This window comes from Girardinichthys multiradiatus, chromosome 9 (genome assembly GCF_021462225.1).
Source record: "Girardinichthys multiradiatus isolate DD_20200921_A chromosome 9, DD_fGirMul_XY1, whole genome shotgun sequence".
NCBI classification, from domain to species: Eukaryota; Metazoa; Chordata; class Actinopteri; order Cyprinodontiformes; family Goodeidae; genus Girardinichthys; species Girardinichthys multiradiatus.
This window is the reverse complement of record NC_061802.1, coordinates 483,547-508,827: the sequence shown is the minus strand read 5'-3', so window position 1 is coordinate 508,827 and position 25,281 is coordinate 483,547. Positions and strand designations below refer to the sequence as shown.

Here is a 25,281-nt window from a genome sequence, read left to right as displayed (position 1 = left end):
AGAGAACATCTAAACGTTGCAGGACAATGTCCCTCCACAGTCTGACAGCCTGCTTCAGACCCCTCAGGTCTTCTGGAAAGGTTTCTGTGGGACAGGGAACAGTGAGATCCAGTTTGTCCTGACAGTCTTCCTGCATCCAAATCTTCCACAAAGATCTCTGGGTTCATCTGCTAGGAATCTGGAGCTCTGTGGACATCTGGTGAAAAAGAAAAATGGATCTTAAATGATTTCTTTTTTTGCTTTTTAAAAGTCAGAAAACTGAAGAACGAGTCGTGCATGGAGCGGTCTTCTGGAAACCATCTCTGCTCTCTGTTGGTCAGCCTGAACCTGTTCATGGAACCTCTAATCATCAGTGGATCAACTTGTTTGGCTCGGTCCAATGAGCTTGGAGCTGTCTGAGTGTGAAACAAAGCAGGGAGGCTGTGAGGAGCAGCAGGTGACAAGGTGGACACATTGAGGACAACAGGAAGACAACTGAGGACACCTGCTGGCAGAAGATGGTAATTACAGGCTGCAGAGAAACGACACTCAGACAGAAACCCTTTAAAATATAGTTTTAACATAATAAAACTAAACCACGTGGAGAAAGTTGACATAATTTTAGTTGATTTACAAATCAGAGATTAAATTTATTACATATGTCAGAATAAGTTATTATGCTAGTTATTATCCAGCATTAGCTCGACAAGCAGCTCCCCCGACTGTATCAGTGAACTTCTTTACCGACCTCAGAAATACAAAGCTGAGGTTTTCTCAGCAACTTTCTGTTCTTTATTCTGACTCCATAGGAATCCAACAGTCATGAAGGATTCTAGAGAACTTTGAATTTCACTGCAAGTAACAGATCCAAATCATAATAAATGATTGGTTTAGTACTGTGTTCTGTTCAGAACCAACATTCCTCCCAACACCGGTCCAAATGACACAAGTTTTCATGTTTGGCAACATTTATATACAAAGTTCTTCACAAGAAAATAAAGCAGGAGCAATATGAAAAACAGAATACATCAAAAATCAATGATGAGAAGATCCACGTTAAAAACACAAAACATCACGTAGAACATGAGACCGAATCACATCAAAGAAGGAGACAATTTAAGCAGATAAAAGCTGACATATGATAGAAATTATTATATTTGGCATTTATGGGAAAGCTGCAGAACAAAGTCATGTTTTCAGTCCTGATTTAAAGGAACCATCAGTTTCTGCACATCTCAGATTTTCAGACAGTCTGTTCCAGAGTTGAGGAGCAGAGAAACTAAATGCTGCCTCACCTTGTTCGGTTCTGGGAACACTGAGTGAGCAGGTCTCTGGAGACCTAAAGGGTCTACATGGTCTTCGTAACTGAGAACATTCAGTAGTTTATATTGCAGTAACACGCTTCTAGTGGGTTTCTGGGTAATATAGGTATGATGGAAGCAGACAGAAAAGTGCCATACAGATAAAGATGACCATCCAACCCCAGCATATAATAAACAATGACGAGAAGAACCTTTAAAGGTGGAGGTAAACCTCAGTGCTCCATGGAAGATGGTGTCTAGAGGGTGTAGGCATTGAGAATCATCATTGTCCAGCACAACCATGAAGGTTGCAGCAACCAGGAGAGTGGTGGCTTAGTAGTTAGAGAGCAGGCCATTTGCGTCCCGGAGAGGCCACAAGTACCCTGGTTTGAATCCCCCAGCCTGCCACTTTGCGTCCCTGAGCAAGACATTTAACCTCTGAATGCTCCCCAGGTCCAGCACAATTGAAATAGACAGATATTTCATGTCTGTCTATTTTATAGAGGAAGTTAAAAAAGATTTTAAAAAAGCAATATTGACGTATTTACACCCAATACCTTTTTAAAAGATAGGTTAGATTAGTGCAAATGCACCTATTTAGTTCCCAGCAGAGTAGCTGACTGCTCAGGCTGAGGGGTGATCACTGCGTTCATCGGAGACCCGTTTAAAGTGGTTTTACTGGTTTTAATATAATTTCATGATAATAGAATCAGACTACCAATCAATCAATCAATCAGTCAGTCAGTCATTTTCTACCGCTTATTCCATAGTGGGTCGCGGGGGAGCTGGTGTCTATCTCCTGCAGTCTATGGGCGAGAGGCGGGGTTCACCCTGGACAGGTCTCAATCAATCAATCAATCTTTATTCCAGACAAAGGAAAAATAAAAATAGATAAAAGGAAACACAAACAACAAAATAAATAAGATAACAGGCTCTAAAAGCCACAGCACCTGATATTATTCGCTGAGTCACACATAAATTATGACGCCAGTGATTCCACAATCTCAAGGTAAATCTGGCTGTACTCACTGCGGGATTTACTAAAATTACAATTATGCCATTACATGACAGATAATCTATACATACAGGTCCTTCTCAAAAAATTAGCATATTGTGATAAAGTTAATTATTTTCCATAATGTCATGATGAAAATTTAACATTCATATATTTTAGATTCATTGCACACTAACTGAAATATTTCAGGTCTTTTATTGTCTTAATACGGATGATTTTGGCATACAGCTCATGAAAACCCAAAATTCCTATCTCACAAAATTAGCATATTTCATCCGACCAATAAAAGAAAAGTGTTTTTAATACAAAAAACGTCAACCTTCAAATAATCATGTACAGTTATGCACTCAATACTTGGTCGGGAATCCTTTGGCAGAAATGACTGCTTCAATGTGGCGTGGCATGGAGGCAATCAGCCTGTGGCACTGCTGAGGTCTTATGGAGGCCCAGGATGCTTCGATAGCGGCCTTTAGCTCATCCAGAGTGTTGGGTCTTGAGTCTCTCAACGTTCTCTTCACAATATCCCACAGATTCTCTATGGGGTTCAGGTCAGGAGAGTTGGCAGACCAATTGAGCACAGTGATACCATGGTCAGTAAACCATTTACCAGTGGTTTTGGCACTGTGAGCAGGTGCCAGGTCGTGCTGAAAAATGAAATCTTCATCTCCATAAAGCTTTTCAGCAGATGGAAGCATGAAGTGCTCCAAAATCTCCTGATAGCTAGCTGCATTGACCCTGCCCTTGATAAAACACAGTGGACCAACACCAGCAGCTGACACGGCATCCCAGACCATCACTGACTGTGGGTACTTGACACTGGACTTCTGGCATTTTGGCATTTCCTTCTCCCCAGTCTTCCTCCAGACTCTGGCACCTTGATTTCCGAATGACATGAAGAATTTGCTTTCATCCAAAAAAAGTACTTTGGACCACTGAGCAACAGTCCAGTGCTGCTTCTCTGTAGCCCAGGTCAGGCGCTTCTGCTGCTGTTTCTGGTTCAAAAGTGGCTTGACCTGGGGAATGCGGCACCTGTAGCCCATTTCCTGCACACGCCTGTGCACGGTGGCTCTGGATGTTTCTACTCCAGACTCAGTCCACTGCTTCCGCAGGTCCCCCAAGGTCTGGAATCGGCCCTTCTCCACAATCTTCCTCAGGGTCCGGTCACCTCTTCTTGTTGTGCAGCGTTTTCTGCCACACTTTTTCCTTCCCACAGACTTCCCACTGAGGTGCCTTGATACAGCACTCTGGGAACAGCCTATTCGTTCAGAAATGTCTTTCTGTGTCTTACCCTCTTGCTTGAGGGTGTCAATAGTGGCCTTCTGGACAGCAGTCAGGTCGGCAGTCTTACCCATGATTGGGGTTTTGAGTGATGAACCAGGCTGGGAGTTTTAAAGGCCTCAGGAATCTTTTGCAGGTGTTTAGAGTTAACTCGTTGATTCAGATGATTAGGTTCATAGCTCGTTTAGAGACCCTTTTAATGATATGCTAATTTTGTGAGATAGGAATTTTGGGTTTTCATGAGCTGTATGCCAAAATCATCCGTATTAAGACAATAAAAGACCTGAAATATTTCAGTTAGTGTGCAATGAATCTAAAATATATAAATGTTAAATTTTCATCATGATATTATGGAAAATAATGAACTTTATCACAATATGCTAATATTTTGAGAAGGACCTGTACACCTGTGCATAAGGTTCCTGAGCACAGCAGGACATGTGGGTGCACCAACACCTGCAAACAGCTGGCTAGCACTGCTCCATCTAGGTAGTTTAAGTAGTAGCCTCATAGCGTCATTGTATGCTACATGAGGTTTCTGTACATTGAAGTACAGAAAGCTTTAAAAAGAGTTATTTTTGCAGAGGGTGAGCACATATTGAATTTTCTGACCAGCATATTAGGTTGTGCATACATCATACAGTACTGCCTGTAAATGTCACGATCATCAAACAGGTCATCATTTATGTAGCACCCCAAATATTTAACTTCATTACATATGTTGAGAGCAGCACCAGACAAGGAGAAGTCAGGGTTTATCAAGTGCTTATCTGCCTTGCTTCTAACAATCATAATGTTGCTCTTATTGGCAATATACTTTATGTCGAAGTCATAGCCATATTGAGAGCATTCCCTTAATAATTGTTGAAGGCCAGCACTGTATGGACATAGGACCACCAAATCATCCGTATACATCAGGTGGTTGATTATGCAGTCACCAACTAAACAGGCTGTTTTGCAACAATTCAAAAACTTTGACAGATCATCCACGTAGATGCTAACGACATAGAGGGACAGAATACTTCCCTGCCTAATTGCGTTCAGCATGGGGTTTTATTACTCTGCCTCATTTTTGGATTATTTATTATGTATTGACAAGGATAAACTGACTGTTCAGCACCACGGACAGCACCACCCACACAGGACGGGTCCACAGTGGAAAACCACTGATGTCTGTGGGACAAATTCAACAAACCTTAAACTCACATTTATTGAGAGAACATTTCCATCCATCCATAAACCCATAAATCATTCTCCACTTAAACCCTCTCCTGCTCCTCCTTAAGGAGCCAAAGGTTTTTCCCGACCAGAAGGGATGCATAGTCCCTCTGTTGTGTTCTCAGGCTGCTCCCAGTGGGACCTGCCCAAAAGAAGCCTCTAAAAAGTGGCCTCCTAACCGGGTGAACCACCTCTTTTTTGACTCATTTGTGATGTGGAGGAGCAGCTCTACTCATGGTTCTGCCTATATGATGGAGCTCTTCTCCTTATCTCTAAGGCAGAGCCTAGCCACCCTACAGAAGAAGCATTCTTGCTGTAATGACCGTAGGAGACTGTGGAATCATAGATGAGGCAGTAAATGCAGAGCATCAAACTTCAGGGCCTGGACAGACACTGAACCGGAGACACCAAAATTACAGTAATCAGTGTTCATGTAGGGCTGCACGGTAGCACTGTTGCCTTGAAGCAAGAAGGTCCTGGGTTTGATTCCCGGCCGGGGGTCTGGTCTTTCTGCATGGAGTTTGCATGTTCTTCCCATGCATGCGTGGGTTCTCACCGGGTACTCCGGCATCCTATCACAGTCCAAAGACATGCCTGTTAGGTTAATTGGTCTCTAAATTGACCTTAGGTGTATGAATGAGTGTGTGTGTGGTTGTTTGTGTGTTGCCCTGCGATGAACTGGGACCTGTCCAGGATGTACCCCGCCTCTCGCCCATAGACTGCTGGAGATAGGCACCAGCTCCCCCGTGACCCACTATGGAATAAGTGGTAGAAAATGACTGACTGATTGTTCATGTTTATCTGAGGAGGTTTACACTGAGCTGAAGTTTTCCTATAATCTGATCATGAATAACATGTTGAAGAGAACCTGTTCAGACCTGGCTGGTGTTCTGAATATTTTATAAAACCAGGAAACCGTGTGGGATGTTATTCAGGAAGTGTTGTATACAACATCTGAATTATTTTGGAGATGTTTTAGAATTGATAAGCTATTGTACCGGTTTTACTTGAATGAACCATGAAGTAAAACTGAGCAGAAGCTCAGCTGGTGGAGAAAATATCTGGACACAACAGCCGAATTTCTGCAGGAAGCAGAAACAGTGGATCATAACCGGGATCATTTATTGCTTGTTTCCGGTTTTTACATGAGAAAGAACCATAAAAATGAACTAAATGAAAACAGAAAAAAAGCAGTTTCATCCACCTGCGGTTCCCCCCGCTGACCGCTGGGTGGCAGTGTTTTGGCTTCCTGTCGCAGAAGAAGAACAGTGTGAGTTCTGATTGGCTGAGTTCGGGGGCGTGCAACAGAGAAGACAGATGGCGGCGGTGACCAGAGGATCCTTCAACGCTCTCAGACGTCTGGTGAGGAGCAAACTCATCCGGAACCACACGGAACTAAACCCAAACAACACCCGAACCGAACCGGGTCACTCGCTTTTTTTGAGATTGTGCGTCTGACACTAAAAGCTGCTGTTGATGCGTACGTTACGTCACTGCGGTGCTAACTGACACGTACTGAAGCTAACTGGGCTGTGATGGTCAGGGTTCGGTTCGGTTCGATTCGATTCTAGAGCAATATCCATTTCCCGCCTAGTCATCGGGTTCTACCGGCGCCGAACCGAACAGGTGATCTGACCTGGGCAGAGTCCAGTAATTCATGGAACCAGTATTCCCTGCAGTAGGTTGGTGTTTCTACTCCCAGGAACGTTTGAAGAAGACAGAACCAGTTGCAGGAGTTGATCCAGCCTAACATCCGTGTAATGTTCTGGACAAATAGGTCCGGTCCATTGACCCTACGTGGCTCAAAGGTTTTGCTGCTCAGGCATCGGTCCAGCTGCATCCCACGGCAGAACCCCGGAGGGTCCAGGAGGAGTCATCCAGCTGGTGGTCATAATGTTCTGATTGATGTGTTTGGATTCTGTCAGATAGAAAGCTGCAGAGTTAAAAGGTTCTGTTCGAACTTGAGCTCAGGAAAGTGTGGAAGGAAGCTCAAGATGTAATGTTCTGATCCTGCTTAAAGAACATCAGAACTGTGGTTCTGATGTTCCGCAGTCACAAAGCAACCACCAGAGCTGTGGAGATGAACCTGGAAGTTCCCTCAACATTCACTGTTCTTTGTTATTGATCCGTAGGATTCTCCAGGCTGGAGCTGAAACCTGTTCTGGTCCGATATGACCCTGTTCTGATCCGATTGAATGCACTGTGGGCTCGTGTTCCTGCAGACGGTGAGCTTAGAGCCTCTCATCCCAGAAACAAAATTCATATCCTGATCCTTGTGAGGTTTTCCAGAACTCTGTTCTGGACCTTTCAGGATCCCAGCTGTCCCCAGGGGGCGCTGTGGCTCTGGAGGAAACTAATACTCCAAGCTTTTCTTCTTTTTCTTGACTCAGGCCTTCTGTAAAGTGAAGGAATGTCTGGTTTTAAGGAACTTTGATATTCCTGAATCCCTTCCAGAACAAGGAGCTAATTCCCAGAGATCCCCTGAGCTGGAGGCAGGTCAGGACTCTGTCAATGATCCATGGATTTCTGTGTTTCAAGCTGTGGAAGAAGACTCCATCCTTCAGCTCGGTGTTCCTAACTCTAGAATGAGCTGTGGGTCGGTCATACGGACGGGAATGCTGGGAGATCTGCTGAGGTTTATCTAAATGTGTGTAACTGTAAAGCGGACCGGAGTATCTGGGTTAATTAGAGGGAACATCACCAAGAGAGTAGAAAAGACCAAATGTACGAGTTAGAAGCAGGAGTGCGAATCAGAACCTTGACAGGATGAAGGTATATTTAGCATTCCAGTCGTCTGCAGACAGAAATAAGGGAACGATCAAAGGAGGTTTGGAGTGGGAATGATTTTGGTGATGAAGTTCCTGGAGCTTATTATTGGAAATGTTGAGACGTTTTTCCAGGAACTTTCTAGTAAATGAACTGATTTCAATGCAGCGTCCTGTGGGAAATGAGGGTACCGATTACAGCAGTGGGTCCTGGAAGAGGAACCTGTGACAGAACTGGAGGCCTTCCTGTAGAGGAAATCATCCATGATCTGGAGTAGGAAGGATTGTCATTCTGACCAAGGTGTGCTTTGTGGAGTGGATGGAAGAAGATTTACGACGACTCAGGAACCTGATTCTGGATTTGATCTAGAAAGTGTTTAAACACCAGTAGTGTTCAGGTGATTTCAGTAACTTTCTTCCCTTCTCTTCCTGTCAGCTGACCCAGCAGTACCGCCGGCGCTGTTTCCAGCCACAGAACCTCCAATTCAGCAGGAACCTGAAGCCGCTGGCCTCCAGATGGGACACATCCCTGCAGATGTTCGGCAGCAGGACGCTGCGCACCGCTGTTGGTAAGTCGGGACCGACGGTGTAGTTCAGGGGTCGTCAACCTTTTGGTTCCCTCTTCCACCACAGGAAAATAGTCTGGAGCTGCGAGAGACAACGCAGCTGATAGTTTAGTTCTCATTATTTGACCTTTTTACTCCAATAGAATTTAACAAACCGAAGTTCAGGGTGTGTGTAGGCCTACTTTAAAATAAATGAAACACACTGAATTACGCCGGCCTTTAGAAGTTCTCCTATAAATAAATGAAAATGAACCGTAGCCCATAAAAAACATGGTTGCAGCTTAGCTGTTTTAATAAAGTAAAATTAGAAACGTTTTTTGACCAGTATGCTCTCATCCCCTCTGGTTTCTTTCTCGGCGGCAGTCAGCGAAGCACCTAAACATACGATAAAAAACGTCTTTTTTTCATTAACAGACGATTAAATGCTTCCTGATTAATGTGACTTCTGGTTCTGAAGCTCCGTGTGGATCTTCTGGGTCGGGGCTGTAAGATGATCTTAAGCATCGTTGGCAGTGAAGGCAAAGGAATCTATGAATGCAGAATTAAACTCTGTTTTCTTCTGAGATTTCTCTTTTCTGGGATGTATTCATGGCTAGCTTACTGCGGGGGTCGCGACCTCAAGAAGCCACCTGCAGGTAAAGGCGAGGGCGACAGATGTGAATGTGGATCGACATTTTATAAAAACCTTTTTAATAATTGAACGTTGATGTATCACCGCCAACACAACTATGCATCAAAAAAAAAAAAAGAAAATTTAACAAATTATCTTTTATATTTATTTATTCTTTCTTTTTGTCAAAGTCAAGGGAGCCACTACAAGGAGGCTGAAGAGCCGCAGGTTGCCAACCCCTGGTCTAGATTGATGCAGAGGGACAGTCTGATTCTGGGCTGGTTCTGCTCGGGTGGTCAGAGATGTTGACCATCACCATGAACAGCCGTTCCAGATATCAGCTGATGATTATGTCACTGTTGTGTACCCGCAGCGTGGCGAGGACCCATTGTCCAGTTCAAGCTGTCAGACATCGGAGAGGGAATCATGGAGGTGACGGTTAAGGAATGGTAGGAGACCTTTTTGTCATAAATCCTGTTATTGTTGAGCTGCAGCAGGTTCCAGGCAGCTGAAGATATCAGAGATCAAACTTAACAGCAGTTGAACTGAAAATGAAGACAATAAAACTGTAAAAGGGTCACATGACTGCGAAACTGTTAGTGAACCTCAATCCCATGATCCCCGCTCATTGGTCAGATCAGACATGTCAAGCTCAGGGGCCTGCGGACCACATACAATCCGCAGGCCTTGAGATAATATTATAGAATTATTATTAATGACCTGCCAGTCTGTTCAACAGTGCTCACAAAATATCATATAAGGCAGTGCAGCAGCTAGTAGCAGCTCCAGACTTGGCTGCCTGGGGAAGAAAAGCCCAGTCAGCCCCGATGTTGAGTTCACAGAGAGCTTCGTGGATGTCAGATAATTACGTCTGTTCCCTCTTATGTGGAGAACAGCTACAAAGATCCAGGTGGACCTTATAGAACCACAGTGGAACAGTTCACAGTAAAGTATGGGTCCCATATAGATTTCCCCCTTCGTCCCTGAAATGGTGGTGCACCTCCATGCTGCTCACAGCTTCTGCTTGGCTGGTTGAACTATTATCAGTGATGAAGAACCAACTTACTGTTGCACAGCTGCACAGTATTCTTACTACCTAACATCAAACATTAATGAATTTCTTACCCAAACATGATGCAATGTTTGCCCAAAAGAGCAGTCTTTTAGTGGAGTTTTCCCTTCAAGAACAAAACCGAAAGACTTTCAAGCTTTAATTAATTTCCAGCCTCCATTAGCACACATTAGCTTCTGTTAGCTGCAGTTAGCTTCTGTTAGCTCCCATTAGCACACATTAGCTTCTGTTAGCTCCCATTAGCACACTCTAGGTTCTGTTAGCTCCCATTAGCACACATTAGCTTCTGTTAGCTGCAGTTAGCTTCTGTTAGCTCCCATTAGCTTCTGTTAGCTCCTATTAGCACACATTACCTTCTGTTAGCTTCCATTAGCTTATCTTAGCTCCCATTAGCACACTCTGGCTTCTGTTAGCTCCCATTAGCACACATTAGCTTCTGTTAGCTGCAGTTAGCTTCTGTTAGCTCCCATTGGCTTCTGTTAGCTCCCATTAGCACACATTAGCTTCTGTTAGCTGCAGTTAGCTTCTGTTAGCTCCCATTGGCTTCTGTTAGCTCCCATTAGCACACATTAGCTTCTGTTAGCTGCAGTTAGCTCCCATTAGCTTCTGTTAGCTCCTATTAGCACACATTACCTTCTGTTAGCTTCCATTAGCTTATCTTAGCTCCCATTAGCACACTCTAGCTTCTGTTAGCTTCCATTAGCACACATTAGCTTCTGTTAGCTGCAGTTAGCTTCTGTTAGCTCCCATTAGCTTCTGTTAGCTCCTATTAGCACACATTACCTTCTGTTAGCTTCCATTAGCTTATTTTAGCTCCCATTAGCACACTCTAGCTTCTGTTATCTCCCATTAGCACACATTAGCTTCTGTTAGCTGCAGTTAGCTTCTGTTAGCTCCCATTAGCTTCTGTTAGCTCCTATTAGCGCACATTACCTTCTGTTAGCTTCCATTAGCTTATCTTAGCTCCCATTAGCACACTCTAGCTTCTGTTAGCTCCCATTAGCACACATTAGCTTTTGTTAGCTTTTGTTAGCTTCTGTTAGCTCCCATTAGCTCCTATTAGCACACATTAGCTTCTGTTAGCTTCCATTAGGTTCTGTTAGCTCCCATTAGCACACTCTAGCTTCTGTTAGCTTCCATTAGCTTATTTTAGGTCCCATTAGCACACTCTAGCTTCTGTTAGCTCCCATTAACACACATTAGCTCCTATTAGCACACATTAGCTTCTGTTAGCTTCCATTAGCTTCTGTTAGCTGCTATTAGCGTCAATTGGCTCCATTTAGCATACCTTAGGTTTTGTTAGCTTCCATCACTGTGGTGCAGTGTCTGAGGTCATGTGACAGACCTCACCCTCTCACACACGGAGATTTAGGGTTTAGTCCAGCTGCTCTACCAGTTCTTCGCTGTCTCAGGTACGTGAAGGAGGGGGACAAAGTGTCTCAGTTTGACAGCATCTGTGAGGTCCAGAGCGACAAAGCTTCTGTCACCATCACCAGCCGCTATGACGGCGTCATCAGGAAACTGTACTACGACGTAGATGGCACCGCGCTGGTGGGCAAACCACTTGTTGACATCGAGACTGAGTCTGGATCAGGTGAGACCCCGGCACCCAGTTTCAGCGGGGCATCAAGTCTGCTCGGTATCTAGTAGTGTCTCTGAATGCTGTTCCTCAGAGCTGAGTCAGGAGGAGGACGTAGTGGAGACACCCGCCATGGCCCGGGAGGAGCACACCCACCAGGAGATCAAAGGTCACAAGACCCAGGCCACGCCTGCTGTCAGGCGCCTCGCCATGGAGAACAACGTGAGTCTCCAGTCTGTACCAGTTTATTACTAGTCTCTGTCAATCAAAATGTCCCAGTGTTCCCAGTTACTGGTCAGTCAGACCAGTAATAATAATAATAGAAAAGGCTTTTATTTATTACACACAAAGCATAGAAATACACCTCTGGTCAAAAGGTTTAGACGGGCTTTCTCATTTATTGGTTTATTTTATTTTTGACTATTTCTATTGTTCATAGATTCTCACTGAAGGCATCAAAACTGTGAATGAACACAAATAAAATTATACAATAAACTGTAAAAGAACTTTAAATATGTTTTATATTTTAGATTCCTTAAAGTAGCCGCCCATTGCTGGGATGACAGGTGACCACCTCATGAAGATCACGGAGACATCGAAAGACCAAAGCAGACCTCAGAGCAAAGGGAGGCTATTTTCAAGAATCTAAAATCTACAAATGTTTAGTTATTTCACACTTTTTGTTTACTACATACCTCCATGTGTGTTCATTCATAGTTCGTTGCCTTTGGTGAGAATCTGCAATGTAAATAGTCGTGAAAATAAAGAGATCCATTTGTGTTTCAACTGTGTCCCCACGCTGAGACGGCCCAGAGCGTCCGGAGGAACGGTCCACAGTTTGGTGGCAGCTGCACAGAATCTTCCTCAGTGTTTGGTTCTGGGAAGAAGGAGTGGGTTTGAGCGTTGAGGTCTTTGGAAGGAGAAGTCCTCTCAGCCCAGGAGGAGCTTTTCCATGGATGCACTGGTGGGCATCTGGTGGAGAGAATAGAACGGGTGTTTCTGTTCATGTTGCGACCTGGATTTGAAATGGTCGTTAGGTGATCGGGGGACTTGCAACCTTTACTATGACAGTTGGCAATAGACCCAGAGGTGGAGGTATCCTCCACCTGTTGCGAAGAGATTTTGGAGAAGCAGTAAAAGAGCAGAAATATCTCACATGCAGCCGGTTGAACGGGGGTCTGGAGAGAGTAACTGACCTAACCGATGTTTCCCTTCAGATAAAGCTCAGTGAGGTGGTGGGGACGGGGAAGGATGGACGGATCCTGAAGGAGGACATCCTGAACTTTCTGGCAAAGCAAACTGGAGCCATCTTACCTCCAACTCCACTCTTCCACGAGATTCAGACCCCTGGCCCCGACCCCAGTACTCCTGCTGCCACGCCTATGAGCATTCCAGCTGGAGTTAAACCTACACCCACAGCCCCCAAACCTGTTTTTTCCGGAAAGGATGTGATGGAGCCACTCAAAGGTGAGCGCTGTCGTTGGATCAGAACCAGATAGTGCACCTCTACTGAGTCATGACGTCTGGAGGGTCATGCCACTTCTCCATGTGTCTGCAGGTTTCCATAAAGCCATGGTGAAGACTATGACGGCAGCGCTAAAGATTCCTCACTTTGGCTACTGTGACGAGGTGGATCTGAGCCGCCTGGTGCTTCTGAGATCAGAACTAAAGACCACTGCAGAGAGACGTGGGGTCAAACTCAGTTACATGCCCTTCTTCATCAAGGTGAGGTCACAGGTTAGACTGCTGCTGATTGGCTCTAAGTTAACGAATGCAGCTGCTGATTGGCTCAATGTTGTTATAGTAATTGGCTGAGAATGAACTCTTTGCTCTGTTTGGCTCAGGCTGCCTCCCTCGGCCTCCTTCACTTCCCGATCCTGAACTCCTCGCTGGACGAAGGCTGCCAGAACCTTATCTACAAGGTAAACCTTCTGTTGGGCTGCGGTGGAGGAGAGGAAAGGGGTCGTTGTGGTTGAGGTGTTGATGATGCTTTTGGCATCTCCTCAGGCCTCTCACAACATCGGTCTGGCCATGGACACCAGTCAGGGTCTGCTGGTTCCCACTGTGAAGAATGTTCAGTTGCTCAGTGTGTTCGAGATCGCTCAGGAGCTGAACCGTCTGCAGGCACTGGGAGCGGCCGGACAATTGGGAAAGTCTGAGCTGAATGGGGGAACCTTCACTCTGTCCAACATCGGATCGGTGAGTTCGACTGCACCACGCTTCCTGACTCTGACCACATTCCCAAAATTGACTGTGTTCTGTTTATGGATCAGATCGGAGGGACGTACGCCAAACCTGTCATTCTTCCTCCAGAGGTCGCCATAGGAGCGCTGGGAAAAATCCAGGTTGGGTCCAAACCTTCCCATCAATAACACAGTCTGAGCAAGAACCAGAACACTCTTTAACTGATAAGAACTGGAATTTGATTTCAATATTTTACAGGTCTGGAGAAGTAAGAAAACATCATTCCAGACTTTATTCCTTAACCAGTTTCCCCCCAATTTATTTGGATATTAATTACACTTCTGGAAATTGTTCTGTGTTCATCCATATGCAGTTTAGAATCAGAACCAGCTTTATTGCCAAGTTTAGTAAAACAAAATGAGGAATTTCACTCCGGTCCACTTTGCTCTCAGTAATAATGAATATCTTTTTAAATGTACATATAAACAGAGTGGCTTTCTACTAGAATATATTGTGAGATCAGTCCAATCATGCACGGTGTTGTTCTGGATCTCTGACTGTCATCCAGGAGGAGTGAATGCTGCAAGTCACTGACTGGATGCAATCTGCTGGGTTTCCTTAGATAGAAAAACTTTTTATCCAATTTGAATAAATAACTGAATCTGACTGAACTGTTCAATGATTACGATTAATTGGAATATATGAACCTGACTTTTGTGAAGAACCTTGAGATGACATGTGTCGTGAATTGGCGCTATAGAAATAAAATTGAATTGAATTGAATAGCGCCACCTGAAGGTCAAAGCCTAAACAGTTTGTGTGCAGGGTGTGTGGGGTCTGCAGAGATGTTAGCTGCCCTTTTCCTGACCCTAGACCTGATTGATTGTTTTTGTGGGTTTCATATTTTCAGCCAAATATGTGTAGAAATATTCACCTTGAATTCATACTTTAAAAACTGTCTGGACAAATTTGGAATTTAAAACATAAAATGTGTAAAAGCTCTGTAAGCATTCTGATCCAGAATAATTAACAGGTGACAGCAGGTGATACTGATGGACCAATCAGAGTAAGGATCAGTTCAGATGTGAAATCTGAAGATTTTTGATTGGCTCTCATGGAATAACTCCGGCTTCCTGTCCACTCAGGTTCTACCACGGTTTGACACTGCCGGTCAGGTGACCCGAGCTCACATCATGAAGGTCAGCTGGTCGGCGGACCATCGCATCATTGACGGCGCAACCATGTGTCGCTTCTCCAACATTTGGAGGGAGTACCTGGAGAATCCGGCCAGCATGGTGCTGGACCTCAAATAGACAGTTGAGAACCCATCTGGACCTGGATCTGGGAGGATGAAACGCCAACCCAACTCTCCCAACGGTCCTGCCCATCCACCACCTTCACTTCCTGTTTCTGTCTGAGGCCTTCCTGTCTGCTCCGTAGCTTCCTTGTTGCCTTTGAGCAGGACCCTGGGGGGAGGGTTCAGCCTGCCAGTCACAGGGTTACCATGACGTCCAAACACGGACGCCTGTCGTCGGTCTGGTTGGAAAGATGAAGTCAGAATATTTCCCAAACCATCGCCTTTACAGAACCATCTGACAGAGGAGATGACTACCAGTCCACCTGAGTACTTCCTGCAGGTGTTTGTTCTGAAGCTCTGGATCTGATAATTGTGTCTCAGTGTGTTCTAGATCTGTGGGATTTAGTTTTGTGAATTTTGCATCAGAGAATTCTGGATCTGTGTATACTGGACTAGCTCATTAGGAGCAACAGAAACTGACTGAGATCTGGTCCAGATCAGGTTCTCGACACAACAAGGAGTCAGATTTACCTGTTAAAGTTCACTACTTGGGTTTCCAGAAGAAAGTAGGTCAGTAACAATCTGCTCCAAAGCCAAGTTCTGTCCATCACATGACCTGACCAGCTGATGTTTCAGGCTCCGCCCCCTTCTGTTACAGTGAAACAGCTGGGAGATCATGTGATCCAGCTGATTGAATTAAAGCAGTGGTGTCCCAAGTTGTCCTGCATGTATTAGATGTTGTCCTTCAAAAGGTCACATGCTGATGAGGTCATTCAGCCGTTTGATCAGCGCTGTTGGAGCATGGACACGTCTGAAACATGCAGGACCAGGAGTCGGACCTCCATGGAATAAAGAGTCAGATGTTGTTTGGACCTGACACTGGTTTTTCCAGCAGCCTCAGAAGGACCCTGAACACCTCAGAATCACTCTAGAGAAGGACACAGATGTCACAGATTAGAAAAGCTGTCAGGAATCGAATATGCTCCAGAACCAGAGCTGCAGACTTCTCTCTCCATATTCAGATGGTCTCTGATGTAGAATGCTGGTAGCTGCTGGGTGAAGGTTTAGTCTCCCAGGTTCCTGCTCTGTGTGGTTGGTAGCCTCAGATTAAATGTGGAGGTTTTTTATGTTCCTGAGTCTGCAGGATGATCTGAATAAAGCTGACGTGCACAAATCACTTCCTGTCTGTGTTTGTTCATGGTTCCGACCCAAACTGTCAGCAGAGCCAACAAGGACTTCAGGCTTAGTTTTCAGGCCCCTAAGCTTTAAGCCCTTTTGTTCTCATGTCCTAAGACTTGAACCTAACCCTGATTATGAGGTCTTCTCCTAACCCAGGCAGCAGAACGGACGACTGGAGAAGAACCTGGGCAGGTTTTCCTTTGTACATCCATCAACTAGAGAAATCAGGCAGGAACCAGGAAGGCTTCCACCTGTTTACACACTGTTAGAACCAACACCATGTCAGCTGCCTCTCAGCCGGGTCATGTGACCTGGGGGCTAAAATTACCCAGCAGATCTGACGTCAGTTTACAGCAGCATGGAGGACGGCCGCAGGGCTCCAAGGTGAGAAGAGACGTAGAACCGAGAGTTTACTGATAATCTGGTACTGAAAGCAACAAACTAACCTCTGGGGTTAATAAGATGAAGCAGGAAGAACAGACGGTCTTTTGGTCAGAGATCTGGTTTAGAACTGGTTTGCTGCAGACGTTTAAAGCGGTTTGTGGTTATTAATATTTAATGTATGGGTTTGTATTTTCTACTGCATGAACGTCTCACCTTCAGTTTCTGTGAATCGGTGTTCTGCAGTAATACATTCAAACCAGCTGGTGGTGCTAATGACCAGTGCCCGTCTCTAGCTGTTGGCTACATTAAAAACATCTGATTAAGATTAGAGATGACAAAGTTGCACTCATGGTTTTATTCATTTTTAACTGTAAAACGATCCCAGTCTGAGGTCAGGTCATGTTGGACCCTCATACTGGATTCTCTACGAGTCACAGAACTAGGAACAGAGTGGAACTACAGTCATTTAGTGGCTTTAGAGCCAGATCTTTGATAAATACCTGATGGACTTTCTGTCTAAGGTCTTAACATCATTGTGTATCATCCTTGGACATCAGATGGTTCTGGGTGCTGATTGGAACCAGAAGGTTACACAGAAAACTAAAGTCAGAAAATTTAGCATCATAAAATATTGCAGAAACTGGGATGCGTCTAAAAGCTGCAGAATAGGAGCTCTAGAGGACTGAAGACTCTTGGTTTAAACCTTTCCAGGTCTCAAACATCAACAGTTTCTGCAACATTCAGTCTAGGCTGGGATTTTTCTATCAAGCACATGGTGCAGATGCATGGAAACAGAGCTGATACCTCACCAGCTGCATAGTTGTAGAACTGCAGCTTGTCTCCCAGCTGACTTTCTGACTTCTATCATACAGTTTCAGGTGAAATACTTCCCGCATTGAAACTCCAGGTCCTTCTTTTCACTGGCCTTCAGATAAATATGAAGTCATCTTTATAATCTTCCTGCTGATTAACTACAACAGCAAGTTAAAAATAAGTCATGGTCTATATTTTGTTCTGCACGTTTTGCTCTGAGGTTTTCTGGGCTTATTGCTTTGACATGCTGCGTCAATGACTTTTAGATTGTCCACATGTTTCTAAATCACCTGCCGATCAATGATCATCCATTCATGTCAACCAGCATCCTCAGTGGGGCATAAGGCTGAAGATCAAAGGTCAAAGCTCGTCCTACCGGTCATCCTGTGCACTTTGACATCACCTGGCTGTCATGGTGGGCGTGGTGGCGTGCAGCTCCATGAGCTCCATCAAAGCTCTGTGGGAGACCCGGATCAAGAAAGGAAGGGAGGAGGAGGAGCAGAGGAGGACGACGTCCAGGGGCGGGACCACAGGCAGGTCAGACTCCGCCCGGTCCTTTCTATTGGTTAAAACCATCTTATAAATCCTGAGTTGGATCAGGATGAAACTGGAAGCTGGAACAAATGTAACTGTTTTACTGGTAAGGTTAGTTAGCTGTTCACAGCTAACATGGTTGTCATGGTAACGCAGTATTTAAACATTCAACATTTTTCCTGTTTGTGTTTGGACACCATGAAACCGCCTCCTGCTGTCATGGTTCTAAACAGCACTTCACATTCATGGACTCTTGGGTCTGATCAGGTCCTTGGGCCCTAGGAGAACTGTACTGGTCCCAGTTAGCCAGAGCCTAATTCAGCTTCCAGTACCAAGTGGTTCCAATCTGTTGTAGGTTTTCTTCTGATTGCATATTTTAAAACGACCTCAGGAATAGAATCATCTCGGGGCTCTCACAGAGAAACTAAACCAGTCCAGGTCAATGTCTTCAGATTCAGCGTTAGAACTGTTCTCCTCTAGAAACGGACCATTTGCATATTAAACTGAGCCTGAGGCCCCTGGGCCCAAACATGCATCCCTCTGTTGGGCAAGAACTGAACTGGGATCAAAGATTCTTGAGGAAACCAGACTAAGATCCTCTAACCAGGTTGTGGTCCACCTAATTTCTAACTGCTATTAAACTTTCTGGGCCAGACTTAGTGTTCGGGTCTGGGAGGACCGGGCGGTTCTGGCTCGGCTGAAGGAAAAGCTACAGATGGAAGATGGAAGACTGGTTCTCCGAATTGAACAAGAGGAGTGGAAGGTATCCCACACAGGGACTGGACTGGTTTTCTTGATTTCAGAACAACTTGTTGACATGTTTTCATTCTCTCAGATCTTGCCAGGGTGCCTGATCCAATTCAATCAGGCCCAGGAGTGGCAGATCCATAAGACTGGCCTGCTGAAGATTCCTCATTTCATCTCCAACTTCCAGAACCTTCTGGTTCTGGATCTTTCCCGCAATGCAGTCGCAGAGGTCCCGAAACAGATTGGTGAGTACCTCCACACTTCTGAATGAACTTCTATTTAGTAGGCTGATCTAGATTCACAGAACTCGATTCATGTGACTGAGGATCCAGATGGTGCCTCAGATTAGCCTCGGTTTAAGGAAACTTTTCTTGTCCTGGTTCTTCTTTCAGGGACGTTGACCCGGCTCAGAGAACTGCTGCTGAGCTACAACAGAATCCAGTTTGTCCCTGAAGAACTGAGTGGATGTGAGAGTCTGGAGAAACTGGAGCTGGCTATGAACCGGAACCTTAATGAGCTCCCAGACCAGGTATGAATCCAGACTAGGTTCAGACCAGGTATGAGTCCAGACCAGGTTCAGACCAGGTATGAGTTCAGACCAGGTTCAGACCAGGTATGAGTCCAGACCAGGTATAAGTCCAGACCAGGTATAAGTCCAGACCAGGTTCAGACCAGGTATGAGTCCAGACCAGGTTCAGACCAGGTATGAGTTCAGACCAGGTTCAGACCAGGTATGAGTTCAAACCAGGTATGAGTCCAGACCAGGTATGAGTTCAGACCAGGTATGAGTCCAGACCAGGTATGAGTTCAGACCAGGTATGAGTCCAGACCAGGTATGAGTTCAGACCAGGTATAAGTCCAGACCAGGTATGAGTCCAGACCAGGTATGAGTCTAGACCAGGTATGAGTCCAGACCAGGTTCAGACCAGGTATGAGTCCAGACCAGGTATGAGTCTAGACCAGGTATGAGTCCAGACCAGGTATGAGTCTAGACCAGGTATGAGTCCATACCAGGTTCAGACCAGGTATGAGTCCAGACCAGGTATGAGTCCAGACCAGGTTCAGACCAGGTATGAGTCCAGACCAGGTATGAGTCTAGACCAGGTTCAGACCAGGTATGAGTCTAGACCAGATCCAGACCAGGTATGAGTCCAGACCAGGTATGAATACAGACCAGGTATGAGTCCAGACCAGGTTCAGACCAGGTATGAGTCCAGACCAGGTATGAGTCCAGACCAGGTTCAGACCAGGTATGAGTCCAGACCAGGTATGAGTCCAGACCAGGTTCAGACCAGGTATTAGTCCAGACCAGGTATGAGTCCAGACCAGGTTCAGACCAGGTATGAGTCCAGACCAGGTATGAGTCCAGACCAGGTTCAGACCAGGTATGAGTCCAGACCAGGTATGAGTCTAGACCAGGTATGAGTCCAGACCAGGTATGAGTCTAGACCAGGTATGAGTCCATACCAGGTTCAGACCAGGTATGAGTCCAGACCAGGTATGAGTCCAGACCAGGTTCAGACCAGGTATGAGTCCAGATCAGGTATGAGTCTAGACCAGGTTCAGACCAGGTATGAGTCCAGACCAGGTATGAGTCTAGACCAGGTATGAGTCCAGACCAGGTTCAGACCAGGTATAAGTCCAGACCAGGTATGAGTCCAGACTAGGTCAAGACCAGGTATGAGTCCAGAACAGGTCCAGACCAGGTATGAGTTCAGACCAGGTTCAGACCAGGTATGAGTCCAGACCAGGTATAAGTCCAGATCAGGTATGAGTCCAGACCAGGTATGAGTCCAGACCAGGTTCAGACCAGGTATGAGTTCAGACCAGGTATAAGTCCAGACCAGGTATGAGTCCAGAACAGGTATGAGTCTAGACCAGGTATGAGTCCAGACCAGGTATGAGTCTAGACCAGGTCCAGACCAGGTATGAGTCCAGACCAGGTATGAATCCAGACCAGGTATGAGTCTAGACCAGGTCCAGACCAGGTATGACTCCAGACCAGGTATGACTCCAGACCAGGTATGAGTCTAGACCAGGTATGAGTCTAGACCAGGTCCAGACCAGGTATGAGTCTAGACCAGATCCAGACCAGGTATGAGTCCAGACCAGGTATGAATCCAGACCAGGTATGAGTCTAGACCAGGTCCAGACCAGGTATGAGTCCAGACCAGGTCCAGACCAGGTATGAGTCCAGACCAGGTATAAGTCCAGACCAGGTATGAATCCAGACCAGATCCAGACCAGGTATGAGTCCAGACCAGGTATTATTCTAGACCAGGTCCAGACCAGGTATGAGTCCAGACCAGGTATGAGTTCAGACCAGGTATAAGTCCAGACCAGGTATGAGTCCAGACCAGGTATGAGTCTAGACCAGGTATGAGTCCAGACCAGGTTCAGACCAGGTATGAGTCCAGACCAGGTATGAGTCTAGACCAGGTATGAGTCCAGACCAGGTATGAGTCTAGACCAGGTATGAGTCCATACCAGGTTCAGACCAGGTATGAGTCCAGACCAGGTATGTGTCCAGACCAGGTTCAGACCAGGTATGAGTCCAGACCAGGTATGAGTCTAGACCAGGTTCAGACCAGGTATGAGTCTAGACCAGATCCAGACCAGGTATGAGTCCAGACCAGGTATGAATACAGACCAGGTATGAGTCCAGACCAGGTTCAGACCAGGTATGAGTCCAGACCAGGTATGAGTCCAGACCAGGTTCAGACCAGGTATGAGTCCAGACCAGGTATGAGTCCAGACCAGGTTCAGACCAGGTATAAGTCCAGACCAGGTATGAGTCCAGACCAGGTTCAGACCAGGTATGAGTCCAGACCAGGTATGAGTCCAGACCAGGTTCAGACCAGGTATGAGTCCAGACCAGGTATGAGTCTAGACCAGGTATGAGTCCAGACCAGGTATGAGTCTAGACCAGGTATGAGTCCATACCAGGTTCAGACCAGGTATGAGTCCAGACCAGGTATGAGTCCAGACCAGGTTCAGACCAGGTATGAGTCCAGACCAGGTATGAGTCTAGACCAGGTTCAGACCAGGTATGAGTCCAGACCAGGTATGAGTCTAGACCAGGTATGAGTCCAGACCAGGTTCAGACCAGGTATAAGTCCAGACCAGGTATGAGTCCAGACTAGGTCAAGACCAGGTATGAGTCCAGAACAGGTCCAGACCAGGTATGAGTTCAGACCAGGTTCAGACCAGGTATGAGTCCAGACCAGGTATAAGTCCAGATCAGGTATGAGTCCAGACCAGGTATGAGTCCAGACCAGGTTCAGACCAGGTATGAGTTCAGACCAGGTATAAGTCCAGACCAGGTATGAGTCCAGAACAGGTATGAGTCTAGACCAGGTATGAGTCCAGACCAGGTATGAGTCTAGACCAGGTCCAGACCAGGTATGAGTCCAGACCAGGTATGAATCCAGACCAGGTATGAGTCTAGACCAGGTCCAGACCAGGTATGACTCCAGACCAGGTATGACTCCAGACCAGGTATGAGTCTAGACCAGGTATGAGTCTAGACCAGGTCCAGACCAGGTATGAGTCTAGACCAGATCCAGACCAGGTATGAGTCCAGACCAGGTATGAATCCAGACCAGGTATGAGTCTAGACCAGGTCCAGACCAGGTATGAGTCCAGACCAGGTCCAGACCAGGTATGAGTCCAGACCAGGTATAAGTCCAGACCAGGTATGAATCCAGACCAGATCCAGACCAGGTATGAGTCCAGACCAGGTATTATTCTAGACCAGGTCCAGACCAGGTATGAGTCTAGACCAGGTATGAGTCTAGACCAGGTCCAGACCAGGTATGAGTCTAGACCAGATCCAGACCAGGTATGAGTCCATACCAGGTATGAATCCAGACCAGGTATGAGTCTAGACCAGGTATGAGTCCAGACTAGGTATGAGTCTAGACCAGGTATGAGTCCAGACCAGGTATGAGTATAGACCAGGTCCAGACCAGGTATGAGTCTAGACCAGATCCAGACCAGGTATGAGTCCAGACCAGGTATGAATCCAGACCAGGTTCAGACCAGGTATGAGTCCAGACCAGGTATGAGTCTAGACCAGGTTCAGACCAGGTATGAGTCCAGACCAGGTATGAGTCTAGACCAGGTATGAGTCCAGACCAAGTTCAGACCAGGTATAAGTCCAGACCAGGTATGAGTCCAGACTAGGTCAAGACCAGGTATGAGTCCAGAACAGGTCCAGACCAGGTATGAGTTCAGACCAGGTTCAGACCAGGTATGAGTCCAGACCAGGTATAAGTCCAGACCAGGTATGAGTCCAGACCAGGTATGAGTCCAGACCAGGTTCAGACCAGGTATGAGTTCAGACCAGGTATAAGTCCAGACCAGGTATGAGTCTAGACCAGGTCCAGACCAGGTATGAGTCCAGACCAGGTATGAATCCAGACCAGGTATGAGTCTAGACCAGGTCCAGACCAGGTATGAGTCCAGACCAGGTATGACTCCAGACCAGGTATGGGTCTAGACCAGGTATGAGTCTAGACCAGGTCCAGACCAGGTATGAGTCTAGACCAGATCCAGACCAGGTATGAGTCCAGACCAGGTATGAATCCAGACCAGGTATGAGTCTAGACCAGGTCCAGACCAGGTATGAGTCCAGACCAGGTCCAGACCAGGTATAAGTCCAGACCAGGTATGAGTCCAGACCAGATCCAGACCAGGTATGAGTCCAGACCAGGTATTAGTCTAGACCAGGTCCAGACCAGGTATGAGTCTAGACCAGGTATGAGTCTAGACCAGGTATGAGTCTAGACCAGGTCCAGACCAGGTATGAGTCTAGACCAGATCCAGACCAGGTATGAGTCCATACCAGGTATGAATCCAGACCAGGTATGAGTCTAGACCAGGTATGAGTCCAGACTAGGTATGAGTCCAGACCAGGTATGAGTCCAGACCAGGTATGAGTCTAGACCAGGTATGAGTCCAGACCAGGTATGAGTATAGACCAGGTCCAGACCAGGTATGAGTCTAGACCAGATCCAGACCAGGTATGAGTCCAGACCAGGTATGAATCCAGACCAGGTATGAGTCTAGACCAGGTCCAGACCAGGTATAAGTCTAGACCAGGTATGAGTCTAGACCAGGTATGAGTCCAGACCAGGTATGAGTCTAGACCAGGTATGAGTCCAGACCAGGTATGAGTCTAGACCAGGTCCAGACCAGGTATGAGTCCAGACCAGGTATGAATCCAGACCAGGTATGAGTCTAGACCAGGTCCAGACCAGGTATGAGTCCAGACCAGGTATGACTCCAGACCAGGTATGGGTCTAGACCAGGTATGAGTCTAGACCAGGTCCAGACCAGGTATGAGTCTAGACCAGATCCAGACCAGGTATGAGTCCAGACCAGGTCCAGACCAGGTATGAGTCCAGACCAGGTCCAGACCAGGTATAAGTCCAGACCAGGTATGAGTCCAGACCAGATCCAGACCAGGTATGAGTCCAGACCAGGTATTAGTCTAGACCAGGTCCAGACCAGGTATGAGTCTAGACCAGGTATGAGTCTAGACCAGGTCCAGACCAGGTATGAGTCTAGACCAGGTATGAGTCTAGACCAGGTCCAGACCAGGTATGAGTCCAGACCAGGTCCAGACCAGGTATGAGTCCAGACCAGGTCCAGACCAGGTATAAGTCCAGACCAGGTATGAGTCCAGACCAGATCCAGACCAGGTATGAGTCCAGACCAGGTATTAGTCTAGACCAGGTCCAGACCAGGTATGAGTCTAGACCAGGTATGAGTCTAGACCAGGTCCAGACCAGGTATGAGTCTAGACCAGATCCAGACCAGGTATGAGTCTAGACCAGGTATGAGTCCAGACCAGGTATGAGTCTAGACCAGGTATGAGTCCAGACCAGGTATGAGTCTAGACCAGGTCCAGACCAGGTATGAGTCCAGACCAGGTATGAATCCAGACCAGGTATGAGTCTAGACCAGGTCCAGACCAGGTATGAGTCCAGACCAGGTATGACTCCAGACCAGGTATGGGTCTAGACCAGGTATGAGTCTAGACCAGGTCCAGACCAGGTATGAGTCTAGACCAGATCCAGACCAGGTATGAGTCCAGACCAGGTCCAGACCAGGTATGAGTCCAGACCAGGTCCAGACCAGGTATAAGTCCAGACCAGGTATGAGTCCAGACCAGATCCAGACCAGGTATGAGTCCACACCAGGTATTAGTCTAGACCAGGTCCAGACCAGGTATGAGTCTAGACCAGGTATGAGTCTAGACCAGGTCCAGACCAGGTATGAGTCTAGACCAGGTATGAGTCTAGACCAGGTCCAGACCAGGTATGAGTCCAGACCAGGTCCAGACCAGGTATAAGTCCAGACCAGGTATGAGTCCAGACCAGATCCAGACCAGGTATGAGTCCAGACCAGGTATTAGTCTAGACCAGGTCCAGACCAGGTATGAGTCTAGACCAGGTATGAGTCTAGACCAGGTCCAGACCAGGTATGAGTCTAGACCAGATCCAGACCAGGTATGAGTCCATACCAGGTATGAATCCAGACCAGGTATGAGTCTAGACCAGGTATGAGTCCAGACTAGGTATGAGTCCAGACCAGGTATGAGTCCAGACCAGGTATGAGTCTAGACCAGGTATGAGTCCAGACCAGGTATGAGTATAGACCAGGTCCAGACCAGGTATGAGTCTAGACCAGATCCAGACCAGGTATGAGTCCAGACCAGGTATGAATCCAGACCAGGTATGAGTCTAGACCAGGT

The 25,281-nt window shown here is 46.4% G+C and overlaps 2 protein-coding genes across 5 annotated transcripts in view; both read left to right on the top strand.

Annotated features, from left to right (window-relative positions):
• Positions 1-364: 364 nt before the first annotated feature.
• Positions 365-16,041, top strand: dbt (dihydrolipoamide branched chain transacylase E2). Of its 3 annotated transcripts, XM_047373765.1 has the most exons (12): positions 6,099-6,153; positions 7,726-7,857; positions 7,993-8,125; positions 9,106-9,181; positions 11,217-11,398; positions 11,478-11,605; positions 12,601-12,850; positions 12,942-13,108; positions 13,228-13,305; positions 13,391-13,582; positions 13,657-13,728; positions 14,713-16,041. In XM_047373765.1, exons 3-12 carry the CDS (start codon positions 8,092-8,094, stop codon positions 14,878-14,880), a joined length of 1,347 nt encoding a protein of 448 aa, XP_047229721.1. In that variant the 5' UTR covers positions 6,099-6,153; positions 7,726-7,857; positions 7,993-8,091; the 3' UTR covers positions 14,881-16,041. The 3 variants fall into 3 exon arrangements, with proteins under 3 accessions (XP_047229720.1, XP_047229719.1, XP_047229721.1); XM_047373764.1 differs by lacking the exons at positions 6,099-6,153; positions 7,726-7,857 and adding an exon at positions 365-500; XM_047373763.1 differs by lacking the exon at positions 7,726-7,857 and having other exon boundaries at positions 6,027-6,153.
• Positions 16,042-16,175: 134 nt separating this feature from the next.
• The window catches only part of lrrc39 (leucine rich repeat containing 39), a 10,881-nt gene continuing 1,775 nt past the window's right edge, over positions 16,176-25,281 (top strand). For both annotated transcript variants that reach the window (XM_047373768.1, XM_047373767.1), the window contains exons 1-5: positions 16,176-16,427; positions 17,566-17,777; positions 18,429-18,537; positions 18,610-18,766; positions 18,914-19,050. In XM_047373768.1, the coding sequence (XP_047229724.1) occupies positions 17,653-17,777; positions 18,429-18,537; positions 18,610-18,766; positions 18,914-19,050 (528 nt within the window). In that variant the 5' untranslated portion in view covers positions 16,176-16,427; positions 17,566-17,652. The remainder of the gene's footprint in view (positions 16,428-17,565; positions 17,778-18,428; positions 18,538-18,609; positions 18,767-18,913; positions 19,051-25,281) is intronic.